Source organism: Myxocyprinus asiaticus, chromosome 47, assembly GCF_019703515.2.
Source record: "Myxocyprinus asiaticus isolate MX2 ecotype Aquarium Trade chromosome 47, UBuf_Myxa_2, whole genome shotgun sequence".
Lineage (NCBI taxonomy): Eukaryota > Metazoa > Chordata > Actinopteri > Cypriniformes > Catostomidae > Myxocyprinus > Myxocyprinus asiaticus.
In genome coordinates this window covers 4694905-4707504 of record NC_059390.1, presented here as the reverse complement: position 1 = coordinate 4707504, position 12600 = coordinate 4694905, and the positions used below count along the sequence as shown (strand labels likewise).

The following is a 12600-nucleotide window of genomic DNA, read 5'->3' as shown; positions in this document are numbered from 1 at the left end:
AATAATGAGAGAATTATAATTTTTCCGTGAACTATTACTTTAAGTATCTTAAAATAACTTAAAAAACATATTTTGCCCTTTCTATGACATGGCAAGCGTAACTCAGTTTGTCTGATGTCAAACAGTAAAACCCCAAAACATCAAAAGCATCATGATATTCATGAATTAAAAAAAAGCATGATATTTGCAAAAAAAAAAAAAAAAAAAAAAAAGCTTGCAAAATATGTTGGAAAACTTAAAAATAATGACTAAGATGTGCACATCTCATATATAATACATCACCTATTCAATGTATAAAGAAAATCTTATTTTTACTTTTTACTTGATTTTTTATGCTTTTCAAAATGCATGAAACAACATGAATATATAGATTTTATATAGCAAATATATATAGGAAAATATGTTATTTTACTATTTGCTTGATGGTTTTTAGTCTTTAAATCAAAACTGTGTATAAAAGTTTTTCAATAATGGTTGAAATAACATGAATAAAAATACAGCATATATATAAAGCAAATATATAAAGGAAACATGTTATTTTTTACTTTTAAATGGATGGTGTTTTAGTAATAAAATCAAAACTGGGTATACAAGTTTTTTAAAAACATATATGTACAGTTTATATGTACAGTGTGTGTGTATATATATATATATATATATATATATATATATATATATATATATATATATATATATATATATACACATACATACATACACACACAGTACTGTGCAAAATTTTAGGCACTCGTGAAAAATGTTGCATAATGATGTCTTCAAAAATAATGCCATAAATAATTTTCATTTATCAATTAACATCATACAAAGTCCAGTAAACATAAAAAGCTAAATCAATAATTTGCCTTTAAAACAGCACCAATTCTCCTAGGTACACCTGGACACAGTTTTTCTTGGTTGTTGGCAGATAGGATGTTCCAAGCTTCTTGGAGAATTCACCACAGTTCTTCTATCTATTTAGGCTGTCTCAATTGCTTCTGTCTCTTTATGTACTTTCAGACTGACTCGATGTTCAGTGGGGGGCTCTGTGGCATCTGTTGCAGGGCTCCCTGTTCTTCTATTCTAATCTTTTCTATTTACAAAAGAAATGTTTGGGAGTCTAAAATGTATTTTTCCTATTGACACACTAAAGCTGAAGATATACGTAACTATCTTAAGACAAATGTTTTTGTTAAACATCTTAAGTACCTAAAACTTTTGCACAGTACTGTATATATAAATACACACACGCACACACATATACACACTACACACACACACACACACACACACACATACACACACACACACATATACTGTATATGTATATTCCTTGTCATTAACTTGGACATCCTTATTTGTCATTGACCTGTATGTTCTTGTAGAGTGTTTCAAGTGTATTAAATTGTCTGTGAACAGATTAGCATGTCTGCAGATTTTTCAGGACTCACTCATTCAGCAGAGGCATAGATGTGCGTCTCTTGCTTTTCTGCACCATGTTGGCCTGGTTCCGCAGTGATATGCGCAGGGTAGAGGGTGCAAGACGACACGGCTCGCCGTCTACCTGCACGGGCAGCGTCTTGAAGGTGGTGAGGACGACCTCCCTGCACTGATGGAGACGTTCACCGTGACCGCCCACCTGCAGCGCCGCCTTGTGGTGAACACGGGGAGTTGCATTTAATCCATTAGCTTTGACTGTCGCTGTACATATCAACCATTTAAAAATACAGAAAGAGTTCAAGCACTCACCAGGGAGGCCATGGTGAACCCAATCACCTCGATGCAGCCGTCGTCATGTCTCTGAGGTTCGAAATCTCTGTGGTCACCTGTGTTGCCCCAAGGCATGGTGCCAGCACAGTACCTGCAGAGAATTAGTACACAGAATGAGTAAATTCCCTTAAAAGAACTCAGGGAACATGTTGAATTTACACATTTTTGCACCTGTATGCACACACCTGGGAATATTCAAGAAGACGATGCACTGGAACTTCAGCTCTTGAATCTTGGGTGTGAGATCTGTGCCATCGCACTTAAAGCCGGTGAAAATTCCATCAATGTGCAGAAGAAAAAATGATGTAAGAAAAGAACATGTTAAACATTATGAACACTGGCAGGGGGGGCGTAACACTTGAGAAAGAGACAAACTGAGCCCATGCGGTGGTCTTCATTATCGCTGCCCCTAATTGAATTGACAGCCTCTGTCAAATGTGAGTGTTTTTCAGGAAAGTTTGTGGCAGAGTTTGGGTGCTCACCAACACTCTGACGTGCTTCGACAGGTCCCTGGAGCTCCGCTGGAGAAAGTCAGAGAAAGCAGCCTGAGGGGACAAAACTAGAGTCAGTCAGTCATGGTCTTGTCACTCTGTCGGTCGGGGTTTTTGTGTGACAGGACCGTGACACACACTCTCTCTCTCTCTCTCTCTCTCTCTCTCTCTCTCTCTCTCTCTCTCTCTCTCTCTCTCTCTCTCTCTCTCTCTCTCTCTCTCTCTCTCTCTCTCTCTCTCTCTCTCTCTCTCGCTCTCTCAAACAGTTTCGCTCTAAACATCTGCAGTAAAACACACTTATTCTGTCAGACTACAACTCTGCAACCTACCCCTGCATAGAACATCTTGTTACGGAAGCGACTGTTGAACTTCTCGGGGTTGGCTTCTGTGGGAAGCAGAAAGACACAATTGTTTGTGAATCTGAGGATAAGCGAATGAAAAAGCACAGATACATCTAGCTCTCGGCCAACAGGGTCATTTTATTAAAAGGGGTTTGTATGTGCCACACATTTACAGACAGTGATTTGGGTCAAAGCTCACTTTTAAACGGGGCGTATTATGGATAACAGGATTTTCCTTCCTCTTTTAAACTAAAACAGATGGATTTTTCAGCCTTTTTACAATAAATATTTCAATGTTTACGTATTTTCTCTGAAATGGTTTAAAAAAAAGGTGTTTTTTTTAATCAGACGAACCATAACTTCAACCAAACAGCTGTGGTAGCCAAGTGCATTCAGTATGTTTAATGTTTAAAGTAAAATAAAGTAAAACTCTTGTAAAATAAAAATAATTAATAATAATGGACTGGTTTCCACACTGTTGTTCACTAGATTAACAAAAAAGCAAGATACTTAACCAATATAAAAATACATACTGTAATAACAAACAGCAATATTACCTATATATTTTTTATATATAATTTTACATAATATATTTTTTAATATTTTTATAAAAAATGTTTATATATATATATATATATATATTTTATATACATAATATATATAAACATTTTTTATACATAATTTTACATAATATATTTTTTAATATTTTATAAAAAAAATTATTTATATATATTATGTATATAAAATATTACGAATACTATAAAATTCAGTTAAATAAAAATAATAAATAATTATGGAATGTTTTACACACTGTTGTTGACTACATGAAAGAAAAAAAAAAAAAAAACATAATATTAAACCATTTTCATTCACATGCACCAATAGATAATATTAGGCAATATTACCTACATACAGTATTATTTTATATAATAGTTTTGTGTATATATTTATTATTTTATATAGAAAATTATAATTTTTAATAAACAGTAAAACTCTAGTAAAATAAAAATAATATATAATAATGACACTAAATTGAAATGAAACATTTTAATTCCCATTAACCAATTATAAATATACATAATAATAAACAGCAATATTATATCTTTAAATATTTTATATATACATTATATATATATATATATATATATATATATATATATATATATATATATATATATATATATATATATATATATAATGTATATATATATATATATATATATGTATATATATACATATACATATACATATACACATATATATAACATTTTAACACATGATTAAAACTAAATGCCACAAAGAGTGTGGCATTTATGTGAATATTTTTGAGTGATGATGCAAATAAAACATTGATTTAGAGTTTTAAATCGATTTACTGAAACAGACAGTTTGAACTGATTCATTCAACTTTAACTGAACTTACGGGTAACACTTTATTTTGATGGTCCAAATACATATTTAACTGACGATAAGTGACTTATCAACTGGCTTGCTATAGCTAGTAAACAGTGTTTCAACAAACATTCAGTAGACTTTCAGTAGTCTGTATATAGATCTCTATTAATCCTACTTACATTATTGTTGAGAACATCAGTTCATTCAAATGTCATTAATAGAGATCTATATACAGACTACTGAAAGTCTACTGAATGTTTGTTGAAACACTGTTTACTAGCTATAGCAAGCCAGTCGATAAGTCACTTATAGTCAGTTAAATATCTATTTGGACCATCAAAATAAAGTGTTACCAACTTACGAATTCTAACAGTACTAAAAAATCCTGTTTAATTCCAAGCATCAGAAAGAAGGTGGGAAATGTTCATAATTTCAAGTTAATTATGACTTTTCTGGTGCAATAAAAATGTGACTGACATTTTAAGTGTAGTTATAAAACAAAACACTTCAAAAGTGTAGAATATGGCCATGTTTAAGAAAGATATAATGCCACAAACCTCTCGACTCGTGGAACTCCAGCGTCACATGAGCATCAAAGCCGAGGCTGAAGTAATTATTGAACACGTTGAGAGGAAGCTGAAAACAGAAACACAAAAACAGACACTTCATGATATTAGCAGATTATAAACATAAGACTCTTGGTGACAGCATTACATTAAAAGATACATCGTACAGCCCCCCCCCCCGACCAGTATCACCTTCTGCGTTCCCTCCTCCGGCTGCACAGACAAGCCCTCCAACTGCAGATTCCATCGGTCCAACTGAACAACGGTACCGTCCTCCACCTGACACAAGATCTTAGACACCGGCTCATCTGTATAACCCTAATAATGAGAGAGAGATGAGGACGTCACCTTGAGTGGGTGGCATTTCCAAGAGGTCAACATGCAGGTGCGGAGCTGCATGCACAAGTTGAGATGAATGAGAATGCAAGCAAAGGTACTGTATATACCTCTTTGGTCTCATCTTACGTAACACAGCTGAATCTGAAGGGCTATTTACTCTTGGCATAAACACAGTACTTGATGTGAATTGAGATGATTATACCATCAATTCAAATGTTCAGAGCAAAAGACAGCGAGGATCATTATAGCCTGTCTTTTGCTAATAATAGACTTTCTATGGAGGCATGGGTAACACGGAGGAAAAAAACGAGATGGAGAGAGAGTGAAAAGAGACAGACCAGACTCAAGGCCAGTGTATCCGCAGGCACACAGTCAGAGTATAATGGAAAATAATGAGCAGCATTTATCAATGACCAGCACTTAAACAGCCAACATCACAATCAAGGCCTCTCAGCCAATCAAAAAAGGCTGATCATGTCTGATGAGTGCTGTTTGCTTTCATACACTCTTGTTTTGTGTAAAACACACCCATTTACAGGGCCCATTGACCCGGGGCCGGTGTTTCGGGCCCATTGACAGAACTGTCACTGCCCTATCTGCTGCGCTGTCACATCTTGTCTTCCTTAATCATATACAGTACGTGTTTATATGCTGTAAAAACTTAAACATTTGTCGAAGAGTGATTTTTAAGTCACTGCAAAAGAGGCCGGTGGAAGAAGTTGGAGAGGGTAAAATGTTTGGATTTTATGGGAGGTGGTTATATAGGATTTTTTGACCACTTCATTAATTTGATTATATTTTCGTTTCATTTTAAGTGTAATTTAAATTTAGAAATATTTTTGGTTTAAGTTTTTTTCAATGAATGAATTTAATTTTTAAAGCAAATTCATATCACTGTTAATACTAGCCATGATACGTGTGTCACTTGATCAATATGATTAATAATACTTACAGTATATTCTCTATAATTTAACAGAGCCTACATCCAAATCCTGATGAGAACCACATTTTCAATGCGTAAAAAAGGAGTGTCACTAGAAATATGCCTGACATTCAACAAGGACGCAGTTGGGGACCTGGGTAGCTCAGTGGAAAAGAGGCTGGCTACCACACTTGGGGTTCACTAGTTCAAATCACAGGGCGTGCTAAGTGACTCCAGCCGGGTCTCCTAAGCAACCAAATTGGCCCAGTTGCTAGGGAGGGTAGAGTCACATGGGATAACCTCCTCGTGATCGCTACAATGTGGTTCGCTCTCGGTGGGGCACGCGGTGAGTTGTGCGTGAATGCTGCGGTGGATGGTGTGAAGCCTCCACTCGCGCTATATATCTCCGCAGTAATGCGCTCAACAGGCCACATGATAAGATGTGCAGGTTGACGGTCTCAGACACGGAGGCAGCTGAGATTCGTCCTCCACCACCCAGATTGAGGCGAGTCACTACGCCACCACGAGGACTTAGAGCACATTGGGAATATGGCATTCCAAATTGGGAGAAAAAGGGGAGAAAAAAAAAACAAGGACACAGTTAATGCACAAAAGCACGTAAGTCCATATTTCTATTCTGCTAATTAATTGCATACAGCCCATTTACACTACCAACTTTTTATCTGTCGTTTACATGGCTGGTGCTTGACAGAGAATGGACTATATAATACTTTGTACATGCAATTTCACCAAACCCACTTGTGCCTAGACTTAGCGCATGCTTGCACGAATGCACCAAAACTTCATGGCCATGCCCATTGTCTTTGTGCTTATGACCTATCGCATAGCGCTAAAAAAACACCAGTGTTTTTCTGGGATACTTCCAAGTGAAGCAACACATAAATGTGATTTCCAAGCAGATTTTGTACAAAATTCATTAATGCATGTAATCACCATTTATTCAGCACCTCTCTCCACCTGTGTTTCTTCCGAGAGCGCAGCAGTGCGACGGGTTGGGAAACTATTATTATACTATTTAGGATGTATGTGAGATAGAAGGACTATTAATGAGCATTAGTGACATACTATTAGCACCATTTTTCCTTCCATTTTCATTGAATGTGGCACAAATCAGATTCTTTCCCTCACAGATCTGTTTTTAGGATGACGGTGTGGACAGCAAAATCTGAATCTGACATTTTCATTTCTGATCTGGGCAATTTTCATATGAGGAAATAAATTAAATATATACATAATTGTTTTGTCAATGCCGAATTCATGCTGTTTTTATGTCAATCTAACTCAAAATGCTTCATAAACTACAATTATTTATGAATTGCACTATAGTAAGTATTATTTATTTAAAAAACACTATATTGTATATATTTTATATATACATACACAGAGGGAGAATTGGACGTTTGTAGAACATCATGATTTCAATAAACAATCCTGAGTTTAAATGAAGAGGTGACTCACCCCGCCCCAGTTGAGTGTCCTGGCCAAGTCATTTCCTGTACCAAGAGGAAGCACAGCTACAGGAGGTTGTGGATTCATTTGTAGCTCATCTAAAGCTGAAAGAATCCAGCCCACCTGGAGAAGAGAGCACACAACGACTTGTGAATTAGGAGCAGCAGGCCTACATTATAATAAGGCATCAAAACACAAGATCTTATATTATTTTACCTTACTTTATATGATCTGACTCCTATGAGTCATGAATATAGAAATTACTAGTGAAAACATGATCGGGTAGATGATATGTGTTTTGCTTTACCGTTCCATCTCCTCCACAGGCAAGGATGCGAAGATTTGGCACTTTCCTGTATAATTCCAACCTGACAGAAAAAGGATAACATTATCAATGTGGATAATTACTGATGACAAATTATTTCCAACTATCTATAGTGACATCTCCAGTGTCAGAAACCAACTTTTCTGTTAAGGGACATAACCTCCCGGGACAGTCCTGTATTTAAGCATTTTTTCTGGTGTCCCGACTTATTCTGAAAATATCGTGTTTTGTCCCGTATTTCCCCTCTCCTAAAAGTTCTCTATTGCCTATGTGGTTTTCTCAGTCACGTGAGTATTCTAATCAAAGGTAGCCAAGGATACAGCTTGTAAAACCAATAAAAACACACCGTGTTATTTGAAGTACATGACTGGATTAAACTATCCAATCACAATCCCCTATCAACAGACGTCCAGTTAGTGAACTGATTGAAGAGTCAGTTTGAAAGTGCACACAGATGAAATTGCGGCTGGAAAAATGTCAAGGAAGCGTGCATGTACATTTAATGAGGATCTTCAAAAAGAGTTTACATTTCTAAAAAAGGAGTCATAGACAGAGCCTAGTAAAGTGAGGTGTGAGATTTGTGGAGCTCGCTTTTCCATCACCCATGGAGGCCGCACCGATATCGCGCAGCATTTTCATACAAAAAAGCTTGTGGATGCTGCTAAAAGTAAGTGTGCCATATCAAGTGTTAGCGATTTATTTGTGAAGCAAAGTTCAGAATCTGACAAGGTGCACACAAGTGAAGGACCTTTTGCTCATCATTCTGTTGTGCACGGCTCAGTTTGAGTGACGAAACCATGCTCTGATGAGTGGGCTTGCGCGAAAAACATTGTCACTTGTCGCATCACTGAGTGGAATATGAACAAGATGGCCATGTCTGAGAGACGGACAGATGTTTTTCGTGAGCTGGAGAGCAAGACCATCAACTTCGGAGTCTTAGCCAAGGTCATGGAGTTTGTTTTATGCTTGCCTGGGACATCTGCATCTGTGGAGCGTGTGTCCTCATTAATGAATGCAGCATGAATATCATAAATCTCGACTCATTGTAACAGTCATGAAGGCAAGGCAATGCTTTTCATATGTCTTAATTTTGGCCTGGACTGCTCTGCATTTTACGATAAACTCTTGAAAGACAAGTGCACACTAAGAAAAATAGCTGCCAGCGAAAAGTACAAGTTGACAACAGTTACAGATGCGGACGCACCCTCTACTTCGCATTAATCTGCGCCTAGGTAAGGATACGTCAATTTAATTTTCGCTGGGAGACCTAGAATAGTAAATTAAAAACTACATCAGATGTTATAATTAAAGAACGGGAATTCATTTTGACATTTGGGGGCACTTTTTTCAGTTTTGGTGGCATTTTTGCCCTGAAAAATTTAATTACTTCTGAAAAAAAGTCTTGTTCATTTCTTTGCAGATTGCAGAATCTAATGCAATGACATGTCTAAGTGTGACCTGAGTGACCTAATACATTTTGGAGCGACTGTATATGTGTGCTTGTGTTGGTCTGCTGGTTTAATACAGGGAGTTTAATCCCAGCTCTGACAGACAGCTCAACAGAAAGCCCCCAGCTACCCAGCTGTCTGCCCACCCATCTTAATACTCTCTCTGTCAGAGCGTCTGTGCTGTTTGTTCTGTGCTGTTTATTCTGTGCTGCCTCACACCTCAATTAGGAGGCACACTGAGGCACTGTGGGAAGAGAAGCTTCTAGAACACTTAACTCCCTCATAGAAAGCAGCACTGAGATCAAAAGACTACATAATTAATGTGTTAAAGACAAAGAAATGTTGGGTTAAAGCACATTACAGTAAGAGAGGGAGAGAGAGAAGAAAACTGAAACCAAGAGAGACAGATACTCACGCTTCTCTCGGTCCACCCTGAGACAGATCAAACACCTGCCGAGGGTTCAAAATCCACATGAACATCTGCAGCAGCTTAGTCCCCTGAGACACAGAGAAGATGATCAGACAGACAGACAGAGAAATCGAACGACAGAACGAACGATAGATAGATAGATAGATAGATAGATCCATAGAACAATAGATAGAATTACAGAATGACAGACAGACAGATAGAAAGATAGACAGAACAACAGAATGAAAGACAGACAGACAGATAGATAGAATAATAGAACAACAGAACAACAGATAAATAGACAGACACACAGACTGACTGTCTTTTTGATTGATTGATTGATTGATTGATTGATTGATTGATTACCTGGTTTCCTCCACTCTTGGGGTTGACAAACACCAGCACTGGTTTCATCAGTGGGGAGGGCAGTGGCTTCAACATGAATGGGCGCCATTTTGATTCCTGCAGAAATAACTTCATTATACACAATATTCACATGAATACACATATACACAGCACTGCAGTAAGCTGTGGGGACAGATGATCACTGAGCAGGAGTTAAGGGAAGACATGGCCTCAGAAAACATAAGATACAAGCTTACCAAACTTTTTATCTTCTTGGACAACTAGCTTTTTTTCCCATTGTGTGTCTGAAGTAAAGATTTAACCACAGTCTTGTCAGAGGACAAGAAACAGAGCTACTCACATCTGTGCCCTTTTTGCTGGTTCTTCTTTTGAACGACGTCCGCTTTTTCCTTCGAGTAGAGTTTTTAATTGAGCTCTGAGAGACAGGAGAAAGATGGAGACTAAGCCTTATAGAATATGTAGAACGCAACCAGAACTAATGTGAGCAAGACCAAGTTGTAGAAATAACTAAGGTGTTTATTTAGTTCACCCCAAAATAAAATGTCTGTCATCATTAACTCACCCTCTTGTCAATTAAAACACACAAGTTTTTGAATTTATTGGAATTCTTCATCAATGTTTTGAATTTTCACCTTTTCAGTGAACTATTTGTCACAACCTAGGTCTTACAGCCCTCTCCTTTCTGTTATCTGTGAATGTGTTTGTGTCTGTCTTGTATTTGAGCTCATGGCTCTGTTGTGTTTTCTGTCTGCCATGCGCTCTGCTTTCCCTGCCTGGTTGTTTCCTCCTGCCACACCTCCTCGTTTAATCCTTGTCATGTTGATTGTCTGCACCTGTCCCTTGTGTATGTTCCTCTATATACTGTGCCCTCTTTCCTCTTGTTTTTGTCAATTCGTTTTATTAGCAAGTTCGTTTGTTCCGGTCCCAGTCTTGTTCCTGTCCCTGGTCAGTCCAAGTTATTTGTTTTTATTCTAGTTTAAGTTTGGTTTGTTTTCTCTCCCTTGTGAGAGATTTGTGTTGCCTGTTTGTTTTCTGTTTAAATAAAAGTTATTTTATTTTTCACTCATTCCTGCGCTTTGGTCATTCTTCCTGCTAAGTATACCGTGACAGAATGAATCCACCAGTTGGACCCAGCAGGAATTCGTTTTTTCCATTTAAACCTTGTTCCCCTGTGCGTTGTCAGGATCGCATCCCCCAGAGCATCTTCGATCTCCGTCAGGGGAACCAGTTGGTGAGGGAGTATGTGCTTGAATTTCTAGCGTTGGCCTTGGGTTTGGGCTTCAACCAGGAATGCCTCATTGATCTCTTTGTAGCAGGCCTGGTTGAGCCCATCAAGTCTTGTATTCCTGTTGGGGTTGAAGAGGGGAGTCTTACCGAGATCATAAAATTGTCTTTAAAGTGGGATTATTTTATCTCAGCCTGTCTTGAAAGGCTCTCTCTCTTCATCCCAGCCAACGCTGGGTGCTGCAGCCCCTCTTCCCATCACTCATAGGAGGGGCAGGAAGAGACAGAGCTCCACACCTGTCCGTGGCTGCCCGCCAGGAGGAGGCGGCGGCGGCCGTTCCCGCTTTTGACTGCTGGGAGACGGCGACTGTTCCCACTGCAGTGCTTCTGACCGTCAAGAGGATGAGAAGGAAGCCGAGTAAGGTGCCCGATCCTCAGTCGCTGCCAGCACTCCCAGCCATGGAGGCCGTTCCCCAGATGCTGCCAGCGCTCCTGGCCACGGAGTTTGTTCTCCAGTCGCTGCCAGTGCTCCGGACCACGGCAGTCCCCACACAGCCTGTCCAGTTCCCCGTGGTCATCAAGCCTGTCCAGTTCCCCGTGGTCATCAAGCCTGTCCAGTTCCCCGTGGTCATCAAGCCTGTCCTGTTCCCTGTGGCCGTCAACAAGCCTGTCCTGTTCCCTCTGGCTGTCAATGAGCCTGTCCAGTTCCCTGAGGCCGTTGACGAGCCTGTCCTGTGCCGTCGACAAGCCTGTCCAGTTCCCTGTAGTCACTGAGCCTGTCCAGTTCCCTGTGGCTGTCGACGAGCCTGTCCAGTTCCCTGTGGCTATCGACAAGTCTGTCCAGTCCTCTGTGACCGTCGATGATCATGTCCAGCCCCCGGTGACCTTCGAGCCTGTTCAGTCCCCTGTGACTGTCGGCTATCCTGTCCAGTCCATTGCGGCCGTCGACCAGCCCTTTGCCCAATCCAGTGGCCAGCACCCATCAGACACCAGCTACCAGTCTGTTACTAATCCCAGTAACCAGCACCCATCAGACACCAGCTACCATTCTATTGCTCAACCCAGTAGCCAGCACCCGTCAGACACCAGCCACCAGTCTGTTGCTCAGCCCAGTAGCCAGCACCTGTCAGACACCATTCACCAGTCTGTTGCTCAGCCCAGTAACCAGCACCCATCAGACACCAGCCACCAGTCTGTTGCTCAGATCCAGTAACCAGCACCCGTCAGACACCATTCTGTTGCTCAGTCTGTTCAGTCCCCAGTGGGTGCCACTTACTCAGTCCTGTCCCAGTGGTCATCGAATCACCTGACCCAGTCCTGTCCCCAACAACTACTGACTAGTCTGTCCTCTGTGGCCACTACTGACCTCACCAGCTGCTCAGAGGCTCGGACTTTGCCTTGGTCTCCGGGTTCCCCTCTGGTTTAGCCCTGGGCTCCTGGTTCATCTAGGCCTCCGGACCCTTCTCCGTCTCCACAATGGCACAACTACAGACTGGCCCAGACTGTCCCCCTGGTCTCCATAACACACCCTCCCTGG

The 12600-nt window shown here is 39.7% G+C and overlaps 1 protein-coding gene across 13 annotated transcripts in view; it reads right to left on the bottom strand.

The window, feature by feature from the left end:
• Positions 1-12600, bottom strand: part of LOC127436753 (diacylglycerol kinase iota-like) — a 62703-nt gene that overhangs the window by 12938 nt on the left and 37165 nt on the right. For all 13 annotated transcript variants that reach the window (XM_051691094.1, XM_051691095.1, XM_051691090.1 and 10 more), the window contains 12 exons: positions 10180-10254; positions 9840-9935; positions 9480-9562; positions 7599-7659; positions 7301-7414; positions 4753-4878; positions 4552-4630; positions 2588-2643; positions 2250-2312; positions 1953-2026; positions 1747-1858; positions 1449-1648 (listed from right to left, as the gene is read on the bottom strand). In XM_051691094.1, the coding sequence (XP_051547054.1) occupies positions 1449-1648; positions 1747-1858; positions 1953-2026; positions 2250-2312; positions 2588-2643; positions 4552-4630; positions 4753-4878; positions 7301-7414; positions 7599-7659; positions 9480-9562; positions 9840-9935; positions 10180-10254 (1139 nt within the window). The remainder of the gene's footprint in view (positions 1-1448; positions 1649-1746; positions 1859-1952; positions 2027-2249; positions 2313-2587; positions 2644-4551; positions 4631-4752; positions 4879-7300; positions 7415-7598; positions 7660-9479; positions 9563-9839; positions 9936-10179; positions 10255-12600) is intronic.